This window comes from Zootoca vivipara, chromosome 14 (assembly GCF_965207765.1).
Source record: "Zootoca vivipara chromosome 14, rZooViv2.hap1.1, whole genome shotgun sequence".
Classification (NCBI taxonomy): Eukaryota; Metazoa; Chordata; class Lepidosauria; order Squamata; family Lacertidae; genus Zootoca; species Zootoca vivipara.
Genome location: NC_142597.1, coordinates 44,791,707 through 44,811,410, shown reverse-complemented (window position 1 = coordinate 44,811,410; position 19,704 = coordinate 44,791,707). Strand labels below are relative to the sequence as shown.

Here is a 19,704-nt window from a genome sequence, read left to right as displayed (position 1 = left end):
ATCCCTAGACCCTTGGGCAGATTCTCTCAAGGGTAACCTAACCTTCTAAGCATTCATAATCCTGGGGGATTTTCCAGCCCTGCAGAAGACTGGGGGTGTGGCAACAGACTGATAGGCCACACATGATCACAAAATATTCTATTCCCACCCTCCCTGCCCCTTTGCACCCAAACTCCTCCAAGCCCACCCCATAAAACGGACACTGCTAATCCACGTTATATCTCCCTAGACCCCACAGGAATTTGGAGGGTGCGTGTAGCACAAAGGGCGTCATGCAGACGTAGCTGAGGCCTTAGTACCTTTGAGACATGCATTTTGGGCGCACTCTGAACTCCGGAAAGGCAGCAAGGGGTTGGAAAAAGAGAGGAGAAGTGAGGATGTTAAGAAAAAACAAAAGCAGAGCGTTATGTAGCCAAAGGGTGGGGATTCGCACTCGCCTCCTGAAGGTCTTGCAGGGGCTCGCTGGGTCGAGATATCAAGCCAACCTCTCCTCGCCTAACACTGACCCAGGCCATGCCTGAAACTGAGCCGAGGGATGCACTGCAGGGGGGTTGGACTAGATGAACCTCAGGGGCCCTTCCAGCTCTACAATTCTATGATTCTAAGACAAAAATACACCACAGTCTGGGGACCCCAACAAGCAGCCAGGGCCCCCTGTATCTGGTGCAGAGGATCCCCTTTGGGGTGGGTGAGAGCGACCTGCTTAAGAACCCTCCTGGGAGACGTCAGAGGGGCCGCCGCCACCCAGCCCTTGAGGCAGAAGCATCAAAAGGTCAGAGCTGAGGAGCAACGACATGGCAGGCTCTTGATTCAGCTGTAGATAGCTCAGTTGGTCAAGCATGAGACTCTTAATCTCAGGGTTGTGGGTTCGAGTCTCACTTTGGGCGAGATTCTGCCTGACTTCCAAGGTACGACTGTACTAGGACGCAGTTTTGGAGCCCAGAGCAGTGGTTCTCAAAGTGGGAGGCTAAAAGGCATGCGGGCAGCAGGGACACAAACGACTATCAGACTTTGAAATAGCTGGCCTCCCTGCATAAAGTCTGCCAGTTCTGTCGAGTTAAATGGTTTCAATTGCGTTTGGAACAAACGTGCCATTAATTGTCACCGTTCCCCACCTGTCTGCCATTTGCGGGATGATGTAGTGCCCATTCTTGTGGTCTGCGTAGAGAGACAAAATGAAGAAAGGAAATGGGTTGAGTGAGATCGAGAGCAGCTTTTCCAAATCCAGCCGCCACCCGCTTGCACAGAGGTGGGCTCGCTGGCTCACTGGGACCCCTGCATTGCAGGGGGTTGGACTAGATGACCCCTGGGGGTCCCTGGGCCGACTCCCTGGTTCCGCAAAGATTAGCAGGATGGCTCGTTCCCCAGCACCACCGAAATATACATTCCCACTTGGTCTGCTGCAGCAGAAACAGTGAATGCCAGGAATTATTTGGAGAGGTAAGGATTTTAAACAACAACAGCCATGCCATCATTACGTGTGAGCGAAAGTTTCCTGGGAGAAGAGCGACGGGAAGTTCCTAAACAGAATCAAGTCACGCCACTCTTGCATTCACGGTAAACACAATTCCGATTGCTGCATTTTTTAATAAACCAAGAAAAATAGAAATATCGCACAAATGGGGAACTTGGGAAAGGACGAGCGAATCACACGAGCGTATCAAAACACCTTGTCCTAAGTCAGATTCATTGGCTCATCTAGCTCAGTGTTGTCTGCACTGACCGGCAGCTTTCCATGGTTATTTTTTGGAGGGGAGCTGTCTTTCCCAGCCCTACCTGGAGACCTGGGAATTGATTCTGGGGCCTCTAGTGTGCAAAGCAGATGCTCTCCCAACGAGCTGCAACCCTTTTCTTAGAAATTAGATTTCGGTCCTCACGGTTCTGAGTTAGGAGCTGATTTAAATGGGAGCACAAGAAACTCCGTATGTTGGCTCAGAGGGTTGCAACTCGGTGGCACTGAGCATCTGCTTTGCATGCAGAAGGTCTCAGGTTCAATCCTGGACATCTCCAGATTGGATTGGGAAAGATGCTGTATCTGAAATCCTGGACAGCTCCTGCCAGGCAGTGGAGACAACGCTGAACTAGGCGGGCCAGCCGTCTGGCTCAGTGCACGGTACGGAGGCCCCACCATGCAAATTGGGCTGCCAACCCTGTTTCTGCTCTGCAGCTGTTTTGTCTTGAACAGGGACCCCTCCCTTGGCCCCCAGCTTATCTGTGTTCAGAAGGGAGGCTGGACAGGCCGCTCGGCGGGAAGCTGCAGCGGTAGTAGGTTGTTACCCCAGAGGATCGGCTCCCTCCTGCTCAGAACGGTGTGCCGTTCCCTTACCTGGCTTTCGCCCGCAGAGGTAGAAAGCCAGCCTGTCCGTCAACTCGTACTGGCATTCCACCAGGCGCTCGGCCAGTTCGTGCTGAGATGCCTGCCTGTGGGGAGGGAGGGACATTGGTCAGACGAGGTAGCCCAGGTAGAGAAAGAACGAGAAAGAGAGAAAGAGAAAGAGAAAGAGAGAGAGAGAGAGAACGAGAGAAAGAGAGAAAGAGAGAAAGAGAGAGAGACCTGTTCCAAACTCAACACAACAGAGTGGATCTGCTGCAACCAGGAACCACAAATAGGTAACCATCTATTAGACTGTTGATAGGTAAAGGTAAAAAGGTAAAGGACCCCTGGTTAAGTCCAGTCAAAGGCGACTATGGGGTTGCGACGCTCATCTCGCTTTCTGGCCGAGGGGGCCGCCGTTTGTCCACAGACAGCTTTCCGGGCCATGTGGCCAGCAGGACTAAACCACTTCTGGTGCAAACCAGAGCACACGGAAATGCCGTTTACCTTCCTGCCACAGCGGTACCTATTTATCTACTTGCACAGGTGTTCTTTCCAACTGCTAGGTTGGCAGGAGCTGGGACAGAGCAACAGGAGCTCACCCCATCGCGGGGATTCGAACCGCTGACCTTCCGATTGGCAAGCCCAAGAGGCTCAGGGATTTAGAGCACAGTGCTACCCTGTTGATAGGCAATATTGGGCCAGCAGTGGGAGGGGCTAGAGTCAGAAGTGGGCGGGGCCATGCATGTCAATCTTATAGACACTCTCACCTGGCATAATCAATGGGGCTGCGTCCGTTCACGTCAGGCGCCCCAGGGTCCGCCCCGTAGACGACGAGCAGCTCGGCCTGGAGAATCTGCCCCGCCTTGGCAGCGACGTGCAGGGGCGTCGTCCCTTTCTCCTACAAAAAGCAGAGGATTTTGCTCTACCACCACACACAGCGCATGCCCAGAGGCACTCTTTCTCTCTCCCGGCTGTTCTACCAATTAAGCGAAAAGGGCAGATATTCCAAGACCTAGCAGGATGCGGCAGGGTAAGAAACCAGACATTGGGGGATGGGGCAGTGGCGGAGGGTGGGGGCTCACCGGATGGAAGAAGTTGGCCTGGGCGCCCAGGGAAAGAAGGCGCAAGCAGGTCTCCAGGTTCCCTGTCCGGACGCTTGAATGCAGTTGCTGCAGAGGAAGGAGGACGACGAGGAGAGATGTCAGGTGGAAGAAAACACACAAAGCTATCTACAAACATGTGCACACACAAACAGGCCAGCCCCCCCCCCCACGCCGAGGGACAAAGACCCCAGAAAACAAGAGCTCATACACCCCATTTAATCCCTCTCAACCACTCCAGGCTGTGAAGCTGCCATAATTACAGATGCCACACAATACTCATTCTTCATTTGTAAGAAATCCGTATTTTAGCCTGGCAGCTCCCGTCCTTTGGAACTCCCTGCCTAGAGATATCCACCAGGCGCCTTCGCTGTGTACTCTGCTCAGCAGCTGTTAAAAACTTCTTTGTTTAGGCAAAGTCCGACATGTGTTTTCATCTGGTTTTTACCTTATTCCAATTATTATTATTTTGAATTATTTTAAATCGTTGCTTTTAACCAGTGCTTTTTTCTGGGGGGGGGGGACACAAGGGGACGCATACCCCTAAAGATTTTGTGAATCTAAGTTTGGCCTCACTGAGGGGCAGTATTTTAATATGAGTAGGAAAATGAGAGTACCCCTAAACTTTTTTAAAAAAGAAAAAAAGCACTGCTTTTAACTCTGATGGTTTCATGAAGTTCTTCTTTTCGTAAACCCCTTTCAGGTGCGCACACAGAGGTGGTTTACCTTGCTGAGGTCCTTGGCGGTGACGCCGTCGTCATCTCGGCACGGGAGTTTGTGGACAAAGGCCAACATCTGGTATTTGGCACGGATGAATTCAGACTTGGTGGGGCTGCGATACAGAACAGGATCAGATCAGTTACAGGCAGGTAGCTGTGTTGGTCTGCCGTAGTCGAAACAAGATAAAAAAAAATCCGTCCAGCAGCACCTTAGAGACCAACTAAGTTTGTTATTGGTATGAGCTTTCGTGTGCATGCACACTTATTCAGATAAGTGGAAGGAATTTTTTGATTTTGTTTCGACAGGAGCAGATCAGTGAGGAACCACACTAAGGCGCCGTCCGCACTACAGACTTAAAGCACGATTATACCACTTTAAACAACCGTGGCTTTCCTCCCCAGAAGGAATCCTGGGATCTGTAGTTTGTCATGAGTGTTGAGTGTTATTAGGTTCACACACACACACACACACACACACACACACACACACACACACCATTCTCACCTCGCGGAAGTACAATTCCTCAATTGTTCTGACCATCAATTCCTCTTTTCCAGGGAACTCTGGGAATTGTGGCTCTGTGAAGGGCACAGAGGGAGGGATCGCCTAACAAAAAACTACAGTTCCCAGGATTCTCTGGGGGAAGCCAAGACTCTTACAACTGTATGATGCGGCTTTAAATGAACTGTACAGGTGAGGCCTTTCTCCCCATCAGGGATATATTCACAGCAGTGGCCTTGAGACGACTCAGACAGCCTGGAAGCCCATCAAGCTTCTGGATAATGAGGGCTTCTCGGTAGTGGCACCCACCCTGTGGAATGCCCTCCCACCAGAGGTCAAAGAGAACAACAATTACCAGACCTTTAGAAGGCATCTCAAGGCAGCCCTGTTTAGGGAAGCTTTTAATGTTTGATTTCTGTATTTTAATGTTTTGTTGGAAGCCGCCCAGGGTGGCTGGGGGAACCCGGCGAGATGGGCGGGGTATAAATAATAAATTATTATTATTATTATTATTATTATTATTATTATTATTATTATTAGAGCACCTCTGCATATGACCAGAGGCACTCTTTCCCTCTCTGCTCCACCTCCTCCAGCACAAGCTTCAGGCCCTGCCCTGGGAAGGCTCTAATTCTTGGTTTGAACATTTTATTAAAAACAACAAAATATAGATTGGAATGTAAAGTGGAAGGCTGCCTGCAAGGCAGAAAACCCCAATAATAATAATAATAATAATAATAATAATAATAATAATAATAATAAACCCAAGAAATGCAGTTGAACCTAGAGACCTACAAAACACTTTGGCAGCTATGCATTGTTTTTGCCTTCTTCCATCATCATCATCTTATAGAAATGTAGACTTGGAAGGGACCCCAAGGGTCATTTAGTCCAACCCCTTGCAATGCAGGAAGCGCAGGTGGCATCAGAATTTAAAGCCGTCAGAGCGATGTGCAGAGTAAGAACAGAATGAAACTTGGAAAAAATGCAAGCTCTGTGAAGGGCAAAATAATTTCCCTTGATTTTGCAGTAGCTCAAACACTGTCAGAAATGATCTGTGGGTCCCTTACCACCTCAGACAACCCACACATCATTTCTGAAAGAGTTTGAATCTTCTAAGTCAGGCACAGGCAACCTTTGTGGGAGTGGGCTCTCCAGATGTTTTGGAACTACAACTCCCATGATCCCTACCTAACAGGGCCAGTGGTCAGGGATCATGGGAGTTGTAGTTCCAACACATCTGGAGAGCCAAGGTTGCCTATGCCTGTTCTAAGTTATTGGGTGAAGTGTGGAAATGACCGACGGTGTCCATGGAAATCTAAACTCCGCTTCTGCCTGATCTGGTGCCCTTTGGATGCTTTGCACTACAATTCCCATCAGCCCCAGCGTCAGACAGCCATGCCTGCTGGGGATGCTGGGAGTTGTAGTCTGAAACATCTGGCAAAGGCAGAGTTATGACTTCGTCAGGTGTCTTCTGCAACCGGAGCTGCTCCTGCTCCTTCTCCAATGCTTTAAGACGTCCGCTCCAAGATAGACATAGAGCTCTTGGGTCTCTCCTCTCTCTGCTGTGGTCAGCAAGTTCAAAATTAGTTCCCCGCTTCGTTTGCAGAACTATTAAAAGGGCCCTTGCAGGAGGCTGAGATGTCCGAGTAGGCCAGGAATTCGGCCACAGTTAAAGAATAGAGGCATAAGGGATAGCTCAGTCGGTAGAGCATGAGACTCTTAATCAAAGGGTTGTGGGTTCGAGTCCCATGTTGAGCAAAAGGTTCCTGTGTTGCAGAGGGTTGGACTAGATGACCCTAAGGATCCCTTAAAACTCTACATGTCTATGATTCGATGATCAGAGAGGCCTTTGGAGAGTGTATAGAACAGCTGTCCCTAACCCAGCGCTCTTCAGAGGTTTTGGACTACAACTCCCAGTCAGCACAGGTGCAGTCCAAGACAAAGCCAGGCCGCTTAGGGCTGATGGGAGCTGTAGTCCAAAACCTCTGAGAGGCCATCAGGTTGGCAAAAGCAGATTTAACTCTATACAGAATAAAAGGATGGGCTTTAAAATTAAGCTGCCCTCATCCTTTGGGTTGTACGGTCTGCCTTCCAATTCCAGGTGCGTGATAAAATGATAAGAAAAATATTGAAACGCAAAGTTCCCTTAGATCCACGGTCGATACTGCTCAACTGTACATCGCCTATCACATGCAAAGAACACTTAAGGAACTTGCATGCTATCTGCTAATGGCTCAAAAGTTACTTTCTTGGAACGAATGCTCAATAAAATTTGGGATTTGGCTGCAGTGGCAGGAAAAACGATGCCTCAAGGGCCAGAATTGCAAGTGAGTACAGGAAACAATTCAGGGGAAACCGGCTGCCCCTATGTAATATTGTCAATAAAACAAAGCCCTCCCACAAAAGCAAATCCTAGTAGATTTTGAGAGGTTTTTGGAAGAAATATTGCAATTTTACGCTAAGTCGTATTTTCTTGCAGATTGTTACAATTTGCAGCAATTTTATCTGGGAGTTGTTAATAACCATCAAACAATTATTATTAGTTTAATGGCTCCAGTTAAGATGAGTTGTCAGTGGAGGCTAACTGGTCCAACACTGACATCGTGAGTAAGACAGGGGTGTATCAGAAAATCCTAATTACAGCAGGCATCACCCAGCAGCCCCTCCCTTCTCTATGCACCCCGTAACCCCCACATAAATTGCAGAATGGTCAATGCCCACTGCCACCCCTCCTTGCGGGAGGAATGAGCCCCACCCATCTCTCCAGGTAGGTACCCCTCCCCAATCCTCTCCCCGTCCACCCCCTCCCCCAATCCACTGGCACTCACTGGACTTTATCCTGGGGGTTAGCTTTGCGCTTCCCACTCTGGACCTGCGCCGGATCAAGCAGCGAGTGTTCCCATATAGAATTGGCACCGTTACTCGCGAGGGTGTGCACCATCTGAGGACCGGGAGGCGGGGATTGGGAGGGTGGGAAGGGAAAAAAAGAAAGAGAGAAAGTCAAAAGGAAAATTGCCAGTTCACCTGCAGGATCACCTTGTTGCATCGATGCTCGTCTGACCGCTTTGGCCTGTGAAACTGGTATTTCTTACAGGTGCCAGAATAATTCTCGTTTTAACACGCTTGTAAGAAACCAACCTCTTTGGAACTCCCTGCTTGTTGATGTCGGTGTGCTCTTTTCGGCGCCTGCTTATAGGCAAGGCCATCCAGGCATGGAGAATGTCGAGATTAAAACACGTGCCAAAAAACACGTGTCCTTTTCGGTATGTTGCTGGTTGCAATTACCTTTTCATAGAATCATAGAGTTGGAAGAGACCACAAGGGCCATCCAGTCCAACCCCCTGCCAAGCAGGAAACACCATCAAAGCATTCTTGACATATGGCTGTCAAGGCTCTGCTTAAAGACCTCCAAAGGAGGAGACTCCACCACACTCCTTGGTAGCAAATTCCACTGACGAACAGCTCTTACTGTCAGGAAGTTCTTCCTAATGTTTAGGTGGAATCTTCTTTCTTGTAGCTTGAATCCATTGCTCCGTGTCCGCTTCTCTGGAGCAGCAGGAAACAATCTTTCTCCCTCCTCCATATGACATCCTTTCATATATTTGAACAGGGCTATCATATCACCCCTTAACCTTCTCTTCTCCAGGCTAAACATACCCAGCTCCCTAAGCCTTTTGATTGCTTTTAATACCTGCTGTTCATTGCTTTTTAACAATACAGGCCTTGAACGTCCTCTCTGAATGATTCCATGGTCTGCCTCTTCCGCGACCCACTAACTCCTGCAAAGACTGCGGCATGGTCCCCCCAGCCCCAAAGCTGAGCAAAACTTGTTTAGGAACATAAGGAGAGACTGCTGGATCAGGCCAAAGAGGGCCCCCTTTGCCAGCATCCTGTTCTCACGGCGGCCAACCAGATTCCCCAATGAGAAACTCCTTCTCCATGAATGAGTCCATTTTTCTTTTAAAGGCATCCGAGTTGGTGGCTGTCCCTGCCTCTTGCAGCAGGGAGTTCCACAGTTTAACTGTGTGAAGAAGTCCTGCCTTTTGTGTGTCCTGAATCACCCAACAATCAGCTCAGTGCCAGATTTACGTATAAGCTCAACAAGCTATAGCTTAGGGCCCCACTCTCTTGCCCCCCCCAAAAAAAGTTAAAAGGGGGGAAAACGGGGTGTACATTTCCAAAATGTAATATAAAAAGCAAATAAAATAAAACCTACATACAGTAACAGTGTTTTGTGTATATTAAATTGCCATATAGCACCTATTCAACACACAAAAAACAGCAAGAATTTGTTGTTGACAAAGGACAGCTGGACATATAAAGGGCCCCCATTCCCTTCAGGAGCCGAGGGCCGCATCAAACCTCAATCCGGCCCTGACTCAGCTGCATTGGAGGTCTATGAGTTCCAGCACATGGACAACCAATTATGCCATATATATGTTTATAAACTTCTTTCACATCGCCTCTCATTTGCCTTCTTTCTAATTTGAACACTGCAACCTTCCTTCACTGGGGATCTTCTTAATAATTTTTTTTTTAATTGCATTTTGGTGTGCTGGAAAGAGAGATGGAAGAGACAGCCCCCTGCCCCCAAGGAGATTACAATTCCTCTTTAACCAGGCCTTTGGCTGAGGGACATCCGATACCCTTTTAAATGTGTTGTGGGAGGGCTATAGTGCTTTGTTTTGGTTCTTACTTTTGTCTTCTTTTTTAATTTTCATTTATACTTCTCAGATTTATACATTTCACTGATTTTACAATCATTTTGACATTTCAAAACTTGACTTCCTCCCCCCACTTTCTGCGGTTCCTTAAATTTATTTTTAACATCTTCTGCATATCCAAATTAACTTAATTTGTTCATTTATTCATCTTCTTTAAATGTATACGCTAATGAAACGGCATGTTATTACAACTTCCCAGCCAACATTTTTAATGTGTTTACAATTTATCTGTAAATATTCAATAAAACCTTTCCATTTCTTTTATAGAAAGTTTGCTATCTTGATTTCTTATTCTTCTGGTAAATTTCTCCATTTCTCCATCTGGATTATGGAATATTTTGTCTTTTTTATATTGTAATTTATATTGTAATAATAATAATAATAATACTGTATTGGCCCAAATATAAGCTGCACCTTTTTTCCAAATTCCGATCGTGAAAAGTTAAAGTGTGGCTTATATTCACAACGTTATGCTTCCGGCAAAAGTGACATGGCTCCCTGCCCCCCCCCCCAGAAGCAAACCAGGAGCCTGGGGCAATGGTGCCCAGCCTTCCCGCCGTTCCCAAACCTCCCCCAAGCCGCCAAATTTTAAAGGTGCGGCTTATATGCGGGTGCAGCTTATATGCGGGCCAATACGGTAACAGCAGACTACGCTTCAAAATCAGCTTTGTGCCACCCTTCTGGGGGTGCCACTGTCCCTCCGCCCCCATCCCAAAAGGTGCCCCCCACCCACCTGCAACAAGGTGGCAGACCAAGGGCTGTGGCGAAGGTGCTTGACAATGGATATATGGCGCCCCAGGCTGCGATGGACGCTGCAACATTCGTCGCAGACCAGCACTCCGCGATTGATTGACGCCCAGCCAGGGTCTGGAGGGAGAGAAAACACAAGCTTCAAAGTTTGGAAATCGCGACCCTTAATGCCTGTTTCCGGTTTTCTTAGGGAAAACGCCTTGAAATTGCAAATGTCAGAAACGCTTTCTTCCATATCACCTAATTGCTGGAGATGGTTGCTGCGATGAACTCGGCACATTTAGGATGGGAATGTATAATAATTTATTATTTATACCCCGCCCATCTGGCTGGGTTTCACCAGCCACTCTGGGCGGCTTCCAACAAAATATGAAAATACAATAATCTATTAAACATTAAAAGCTTCCCTAAACAGGGCTGCCTTCAGATGTCTTCTAAAAGTCTAGTAGTTGTTTTTCTCTTTGACATCTGGTGAGAGGGCGTTCCACAGGGCAGGCGCCACCACCGAGAAGGCCCTCTACCTGGTTCCCTGCAACTTGGCTTCTCGCAGCGAGAGAACCACCAGAAGGCCCTCGGCACTGGACCTCAGTGTCCGGGCTGAACGATGGGGCTGGAGACGCTCCTTCAGGTCTACTGGACCGGGGCTGTTTAGGGCTTTAAAGGTCAGCACCAACACTTTGAATTGTGCTCGGAAACGTCTCAATGTAAGTCAACGCAAGATTCCTGGAGCTTAATTTTGATGGAAACGATACATGTTACTAAAGAAACCATGGTTTGTTGTCCAAAATTAATGTTTCTGATGGTGCCAATGTAGATATAGTGCCAAAAGAATTGGTCTTCTATATGATCTTGGCAGCTCTAATAGTTATTTGCAACTCAATGGGAAATGGTCCAAAATCTCACTCTGGACGCTTGGTACCAATCACTCTGGAATAGAGCTAGAATGGAGAAAACTACGCATAATTTGGGATTTTGACAAGGAACAGGCCCTTTAAAAATGATTTGGTATTCCTTTATTACATGTACAACAGAGCCAACATTTTCAAGAAAACCCTCGTCCCAACCTTGTACCGGAGCTGATAATCAGATGACACTAATATTCTTTACTTGGACTTTGTTATTTTAACCCACGTGCAATTGGACTCAATTCTCCGTGCCTATTTTATAGCTTCTTGTTTTTTCATCTTTTAACTTTCAGCTCTTAACTTCGGTTCTGTTTTATATACATTATAAAACGAAATTTAAAAGTATATTCACGAAAAGAAAATGGAAATGTGTTTTTGGAGAACGAACACAGGGAGCTGCTTTATACGAAGCCAAGCCACTGAGCCCATCTAGCTTAGTACTGTCTACACTGATTGGCAGCAGCAGCTCTCCAGGGTTTCAGGCAGGGAGTCTCTCCCAGCCCTACCTGGAAATGTCAAGGACTGAGCCAGGGACCTTCTACATGCCTAGCAAGTACTCTAAACCCCTGAGCTACAGGAGGGGGACGTGGGTGCCTTGTGTTACCCTGATTTCATGTGAAGACGGCTCATGCGCTTTTCTGAAAAAAGGCAAGCTGTAAATGAATAACACGAACAATATCGGGAAGCAGAAATGGGGGTGGTGATGCTTCTGATGAGTTATCGCTGCAGTGCAGCCAACGCTTTGGAATTATTTATAATTAAAAACAGCTACAGCTGCCTCTTCACACCTACAAAGGCATCCTCATATTGTCAGATCATTAAAAATAACTAAATCATCCAGTAAAACCAAGATGGCATCAGATGCAAAGGCAGCACATTTAAATTTTATTTTTTAAATAGGTTTGGGGGCCTCTGGACTTCTGACTTGCCTCTAACTCTCAGCTTGGGGAGCAGGGAGAGGAGAAGCTTTTCTGTAATTATTATTATTATTATTATTAGCCATCACTTAGTTACTTAAAAGGTAACTTGTTTTGCGTTTGAAAGCATAAATATACCACCCTACACTATACATACAAATAAGACTACTAAATATGATTTTATCTGGCAATGTTTTTGAACACTTGATACATTTTATATAAATATGAACTGTGCATCCCACAATGGAATACATTTTACACTAGTCGTTCTTTTTTTAAACTTCATTTTTTAAGAAATCTTGTATTTTTATTCCTCTTTCCTATGGCATAGTTTAGCCTGATGTTTCGTTGGAAATTTACAAAAAAAATGCACTGTGCCATAAAGAAGAACAATTATCATACGAAACATTAACATTTTCATGTAGCATGCTCCTCCCCCCAAAAAAAATCCCCTTTGTACATGCTCAGAGGACAGTCTCCTCGTCCCACACATTCTGGGGCTAAGTCTGGGCTCAAGTCCACAGCCCCTGATGGCATCCACACTCCACACTCCTCCATTTGGCCACTGGCTGTGGGAGGGGGCCCTTCCTCCCCCCCCCCAAGATCTGGAAATGCAGATTCTGCCCCCTCCGCAGCAAACCTTATTCCAGGGAATTCCCCTCCCATCTTCACTGGAAAGCTAGGAGGTGGGAGAGCACCCATCAAAAATCTATTGATGCAGAAGAGACACACCTTGTCTCTCCTGCCTGGTTGCTAAGGAAACCCGAAAGGCCGCCCTAGAAACATCGAGACAACTCTTCCCCTTCCAGCAAGGTGACAAAGAGAGAAATCGAGTGTGTTTTAGGCCTTGACACTTTAAAACAGGGGTCGGCAACCTAAGGCCCATGGGCCACAAGCGGCCCACAGAGGTCGTTTAACGGGTCCACGAACCGCCACGAACCGATCCACCTGCTCGACAAGTCCCTGCGCACTGCGCTAAACCGGCACAACATGGAGGGGGACTCACTTCCGCGGTGCCAGAAATCATGTCTGCACATGCGCAGAGGCCGGAAATTGCGCCTGCGCAGACGCAAAATGCCAGAAATCACCCCACAGAGGGATCTCCGCTGGAGTGAACCAGCTCAGGCGAGGTAAACCTTACGGACCTCTGCTTTAAAAGCATCCTCAGGTGATTTAAGGACATAATGACATCATAAGAGCAATGTTAGAAACTCAGATATATAAATTAGGGAGGCTGTTAAATACTTGTTGTTGTTGTTACAGTGGAACCTTGGTTGTCAAATGTAATCTGTTCCGGAAGACCGGAAATTCCTTTTAAAAAATGGAGAAACACACCTCGGAAGCCATTTGACCAGATGGAAGCCAGCTCCATCTGGTACGCAGGCTGAGTCCCTACCTGCCCGCGGACTGTCTCGCCAGAGTGGTGCATGCTCTACTTATCTCTCGCTTGGACTACTGCAATGTGCTCTACGTGGGGCTACCTTTGAAGGTGACCCGGAAACTACAACTAATCCAGAATGCGGCAGCTAGATTGGTGACTGGGAGCGGCCGCCGAAACCACATAACACCGGTCTTGAAAGCTCTACATTGGCTCCCAGTACGTTTCCGAGCACAATTCAAAGTGTTGGTGTTGACTTTTAAAGCCCTAAACGGCCTCGGTCCAGTATACCTGAAGGAGCGTCTCCTCCCCCATCGTTCTGCCTGGACACTGAGGTCCAGTCCAGCGCCGAGGGCCTTCTGGCGGTTCCCTCGCTACGAGAAGCCAAGTTACAGGGAACCAGGCAGAGGGCCTTCACGGTAGTGGCACCCGCCCTGTGGAATGTCCTCCCACCAGAGGTCAAAGAGAATAACAATTACCAGACCTTTAGAAGGCATCTCAAGGCAGTCCTGTTTAGGGACGCTTTTAATGTTTGATTTTTGTATTTTAATGTTTTGTTGGAAGCCGCCCAGAGTGGCTGGGGGAACCCGGCCAGATGGGCAGGGTATAAATAAATAAATTATTATTATTATTATTCGACCTTTGAGGCGTGTTCGAAAACGGAATCATTCATTTCCGGGTTGTGGGCGTTCAGGTTCCGAATTGTTCATCTTCTGAAGCATTCGGCAACTGAGGTTCCACTGTATTATTATATTTGGACCCCGCCCATCTGACTGGGTTGCCAACAGATTTAAAAACACAATTAAACCTCAAACATTAACAATTTCCCAACACAGGGCTGCCTTCAGATGTCTTCTGAAACTTATATAGTTCTTTATCTGTTTGACGTCGGATGGGAGGGCGTTCCACAGCGGGGTGCCACTACCAAGAAGGCCCTCTGGTTCCCTGTAACTTCACTTCCAGCAGCGAGCAATTTAAGAAACTCAAGATATATAAACTAGGCACCAAATGGCACCTTCATCTTTCTGAGACGCCCAATGTGGCTCCCAAAAGTGGGGCAGAATGGGCGTCTTGGTGAGATAAAGCATCAGAGGAACAATCTTGGAGGCAGGGAGCGGGTGAGGAGAGAGGAAGAAGCGAGGCTGCAACAGTCACCCTGTTCTAACTATGCCCCCTCCACCACCACCGCCGATTTCCTTCTGCACCGCACAGCTACCAGACTTCATGGTTAAAACACTGTGCAATCTTCACACCTCCCTTTGCCTATGTGCAAATAAAACTAAAAACCAAAAGAGAGGCTCCCACGCAAGTAGCTATTCCAAGCTTGGCACCCCCACCCTGTGCTCCCCGGGGATGCACCGAAATTTGCAGCGCCAACCCTCCACTCCCCACCCCAATTCAGGAGGATTGCAGAATTTGCTTACGTGTTCCTCAGCCCAAGAACACTGCCATCTCCTTCAGAAGCACCCAGAAGACTCTCATTTTGGACTCACAGCTGTCCATGGAGGCGCAGGTCAATTCTGTATCCAGGGCAGCTGTTTATCAGCTCCATTTGGTACGCAGGCTGAGACCCTACCTGCCTGCAGACTGTCTCGCCAAAGTGGTGCATGCTCTAGTTATCTCTCGCTTGGACTACTGCAATGCGCTCTATGTGGGGCTACCTTTGAAGGTGACCCGGAAACTACAATTAATCCAGAATGCGGCAGCTAGACTGGTGACTGGGAGCAGCCGCCGAGAACACATAACACAGGCATCCCCAAACTTCGGCCCTCCAGATGTTTTGGCCTACAACTCCCATGATCCCTAGCTAACAGGACCAGTGGTTGGGGAAGATGGGAATTGTAGTCCAAAACATCTGGAGGGCCGAAGTTTGGGGATGCCTGACATAACACCAGTACTAAGAGATCTACATTGGCTCCCAGTACGTTTCCGAGCACAATTCAAAGTGTTGGTGCTGACTTTTAAAGCCCTAAACGGCCTCAGTCCAGTAGACCTGAAGGAGCATCTCCACCCCCATCATTCTGCCCGGACACTGAGGTCCAGCGCCGAGGGCCTTCTGGCGGTTCCCTCGCTGCAAGAAGCCAAGTTACAGGGAACCAGGCAGAGGGCCTTCTCGGTAGTGGCACCCGCCCTGTGGAACGCCCTCCCACCAGATGTCAAAAAGAAAAATAATTACCAGACGTTGAGAGGACATCTGAAGGCAGCCCTGTTTAGAGAAGCTTTTAATCTTTTAGAAATTAGTGTATTTTAATATTTCTGTTGGATTCGATGCCTAGGGTCTCTAGACACTCCCTGCCCGAAATCCTAAAGGCATGGTATAAACAAGATCAGGCCAGGTGGGCCAATAGCCTGATTCAGTAGAAAGCATTTTCCTCTGTCTCAATGTACCCAAGGCCCAATTCTGCACCACCAAGAGTACGAAGAGACAATGGAGAGAGCACTTCTGAGCACGTGAAGAGGTTGTGCTCAATGACCCCCACGGTATCATTGATCAGGTTTTGGGGGTTTTGGGGGGGGTGCATTGGAGAAACAAGAGAGGGAAAAAGGAGTTTTCAGATCATTTATTTCGCAAGATTTATAATAAACCTGTTTACAAAAAAACAAGAAGAAGACACCAGCAGGGGCTTGGAGTAGATCAGTGGTTCCCAACCTTTTTTCGGCCATGCCCCACCTAAGCATCTCTAAAATCCTGATTCCGCTCCCCCCCCCCGTGTGACATAGAATTCTTATTATTCAGAAAATGAACTCTTATTCACATGGAGGAAGCCTAAAAGGCCATTAACTTGGTCTAACTCAGGGGTGCCCAAACTAAGGCCCGGGGGCCGGATGCGGCCCAATCGCCTTCTCAATCCGGCCCGCGGACGGTCCGGGAATCAGCATGGTTTTATATGAGTAGAATGTGTCCTTTTATTTAAAATGCATCTCTGGGTTATTTGTGGGGCCTGCCTGGTGTTTTTACATGAGTAGAATGCGTTCTTTTATTTAAAATGCATCTCTGGGTTATTTGTGGGGCCTGCCTGGTGTTTTTACATGAGTAGAATCCGTTCTTTTATTTAAAATGCATCTCTGGGTTATTTGTAGGGCATAGGAATTCGTTCATATTTTTTTTCAAAATATAGTCCGGCCCCCCACAAGGTCTGAGGGACAGTGGACCGGCCCCCTGCTGAAAAAGTTTGCTGACCTCTGGTCTAACTCATTCTCGAATTGCCGCCCCCCTAAAAATCAAATTGCCCCCCTGTGGGGCGTGTGCCCCATGTTGGGAACAACGGGACTAGATGATCCTCGGAGTCCCTTCCAAGTCTACAATTCTTTGATTTAATCAGTTAAAAAAACCAACTATTTACAATTATTTCAAAACTAGTTTTGTTTGAAAAAACAAACAAACAAACAATTAACAAGGTGCGGCTAAATCACAGAATTGCCAAGCTTGAAGGGATCCTTAGAGTCCCCCTGGAGGGCAGGAATCACAACTGTTGAACGCCCTGGAATCCTCTTTGCTAAGATTTCTAAGTGCGGCCTCTGCTGCCTTTGCCACTGTGACGCCCCTGGGAGGGGACGCCGGTCCCTGGGCGCTGCCCCGAGGCTCTGAGACGTCACTCGCCTCCCCCTTGCCGGGAGGCCCAGTCCCTGGATTCCCCCTCCCCCCTTGCCACCAAATCACTGGGGACCTTTTGTTCCTCTGGCACAAAAGGCCGTTTGAAACCGGGGAAGGCTGTTTGCTGGGTGGGGGCGGAGAGATGGCCGGCACCCTGCCTTGGACCCAGAGAAGACTCACGCCAGCTGCCAAACAGGGCCGCTTCAGAAGATGCCACCCTGACCCAATACCTAGAGGAGGTCCCCCGTTCCTCCAGAGACTGAGGGCACAAAGGGCCACCCTAAACAGAGAGGCCCCAGTCAGTCTGGCTCAGAGGGGCACCCCAGACAGAAGCAATGCCTCCATCTATACAGGGGCCTCTCCTCCCCATCTCGGAAGGCTGTTAAATCAAGAGTCTAAATAATAAATAATAATAATAATTTTATTTGTACTCTGCCCATCTGAGTGGGTTGCCCCAGCCATTCTGGGTGGCTTCCAACAGATATGTAAACACAATAAAACATCAAACATTAGCAGCTTCCCTAAACACAGCTGCCTTCAGATGTCTTCTAAAAGTCGTACAGTCGAACCTCTGTACCGGAAGACCCCCGTTTGACTTCCAAAACATTCGACGACCGAGGCGCAAAAGGGCTGTCGGCAATTTCAATGGCAAAAATTGTGAGGCGCATTTGAAAACAGAAGCAATTACAGTGGTACCTCTACTTACGAATTTAATGCGTTCCGAATGCACATTTGTAAGTCGAAAAAATTTGTAAGTCGAATCCCATAGGAATGCATTGGGACAAAAATTCGTAAGTAGAAGCAACCCTATCTAAAAATTCGTAAGTAGAAAAAATCCTATCTAAACCGCATCCAAGATGGCAGACGGAGCTCTATTCGTAAGTAGAAACATTTGTAAGTAGAGTTATTCGTAAGTAGAAGTACCACTGTACTTCTGGGTTTTCGGCGTCCAGGTTCCGAGACGCTCAAAAACCGAGGTTCCACTATATAGCTGTTTATTCCACAGGGTGGGAGCCACCACCAAGAAGGCTTTCTGCCTGGTTCCCTGTAACCTCACTTCTGACATTGAGCCGCGTGTTAGAAACCCAGATATATAAGCTAACCACCAAATGGCACTTTTAACCTAGGTTACGGTTGCCACAGAGGAATGCCTATTCACCAGGGGCTTGGTCAAGATGACGCTCAGGGTCCCTTCCAATGCTACTACGATTCTACGATACACTCCCTGGATAGCTCAGCTGGTTAGAGCGTGGTGCTGATAACAGCAAAGTTGCAGGTTCGATCCCCATATGGGACAGTTGCAAATTCCAGCGCTGCAGGGGTTGGAATATCTGCAATTTCTAAGATCCTTCATTCTTTTGTTCCCCATGAACGGAGGTCCTTTCAACCAGGACGGGCCAGGGATCAAACCTGCGCCCTCTTGTACTTCACACGGCTGAAAAATTGGTTCGATCGCCACCTCCCCGCTGTGGGTCTGCAAGGGAGGGGAGCTGTGCCGCCCTGACAAGAGGGCCTTTTCTTCTCGATTCTCTTTTCCAGAACAGAGAAGCAAGCAGGATGGAAAGGTCAACCAGCAAAGGAGGCATACAGGGAGAGACAGCCCACCCGCCCACAACCCCGCCGGCTCCCTCACCCAGCTTTGACCCTGCCGTGGCCAACAGGCCACACTCCAAGTCCCCTAAAAGTACCACAGCCTCCCGTAAGGGACGCATACCCCTAAACATTTTGTGAATCTAAGTTTGGCCTGATTGAGAGGCAGCATTTCAATAGGCGTAGGAAAATGAGAGTACCCCTAAACATGGTTATTTTTGAAGGGAAAAAAGCATTGAATATATTTATATCCTGCCTTTTTCCCAGACCAAGACTCGACGTGGCTTGCAACAAATTAAAAGCAACTCAGAGAAAACACAAAACAGCTAAAAAGCTAATCGTTGAAAGGTAATTCAGCTCTGACAGAATCAAAACGATAAAAAAATCATTTTATATATCTTTAGGCGCGAGACAAAAATGTTCTTCTTCAACCATGCCTTGGGCTGGTTGACATGCAATGTGCCCTTTTAAAATGTGCTGGGGGGGGGGGGCGTTAAAGGGTTGTTTTCATTTTCATTATGTATTTTGTGATTGTATGCTGTATCTGCCCTGAGACCTGCAGATATAAGGAGGTATACAAATTTAATAAACAAAAATTAAATAACAAAAATTTGGAGAGTAAAAACAGCACAGAACTATTAGGAGCCCTTTCTTTAAAACCAGGTGGTTCCCAAAAACCTGACTGCTAAGATGCTGGTCCTCATGGTTTTGAATAAAGGGTTGAAACAGGAACATAGGAAGCTGCCTTCTACCAAGATCGGACTCTTGGTCCATCCAGCTCAGTACTGTCTACACAGGCTGGCAGCAGTTTCGGGCAGGGAGCCCTTCCGCGCCCTACCCTGTGTCCTTCTGCCTGCCAAGCGGCTGCTCCATGTCCGCCTCCTATTCCTCACCCAACTCTGTGTCACTTCCATTGTTCACAACAAACACCCAGCCTTTGCTTCAGAGTTCCCCAGCTTCCTTGGATGGGCGGCCACAGCTGGCAACAACTGTTCCCTCTTTGGGCGAACGGGGGGGGGGCATGCTTCATGTGGGTACAGTGGCTTCAGAGCAAAGCGGCGGCTCCCAAATCGTTCGCAGGCCGCAGCTTCCGCCTGGCCTTGTTCAATCATGTCTCGGAGAGGCCTGTGGGATGCAAATCTCCGCCAGAAACAGGGCGTGGGAGACAGCTGGGAGCGCAGAGGCTCGTCCTAAAAAAACCCCG

General features: G+C 47.9%; 1 protein-coding gene across 4 annotated transcripts in view; it reads right to left on the bottom strand.

Moving 5' to 3' along the window:
• The window catches only part of GIT1 (GIT ArfGAP 1), a 48,511-nt gene that overhangs the window by 19,223 nt on the left and 9,584 nt on the right, over positions 1 to 19,704 (bottom strand). For 2 of the 4 annotated variants that reach the window (XM_088657913.1, XM_088657914.1), the window contains exons 2-9: positions 10,099 to 10,232; positions 7,470 to 7,582; positions 4,144 to 4,249; positions 3,400 to 3,486; positions 3,085 to 3,215; positions 2,327 to 2,421; positions 1,116 to 1,158; positions 300 to 326 (exon numbers count right to left, since the gene is read on the bottom strand). In XM_088657913.1, the coding sequence (XP_088514039.1) occupies positions 300 to 326; positions 1,116 to 1,158; positions 2,327 to 2,421; positions 3,085 to 3,215; positions 3,400 to 3,486; positions 4,144 to 4,249; positions 7,470 to 7,582; positions 10,099 to 10,232 (736 nt within the window). The remainder of the gene's footprint in view (positions 1 to 299; positions 327 to 1,115; positions 1,159 to 2,326; positions 2,422 to 3,084; positions 3,216 to 3,399; positions 3,487 to 4,143; positions 4,250 to 7,469; positions 7,583 to 10,098; positions 10,233 to 19,704) is intronic. The other 2 variants (XM_035139350.3, XM_035139354.3) reach the window with 1 other exon arrangement.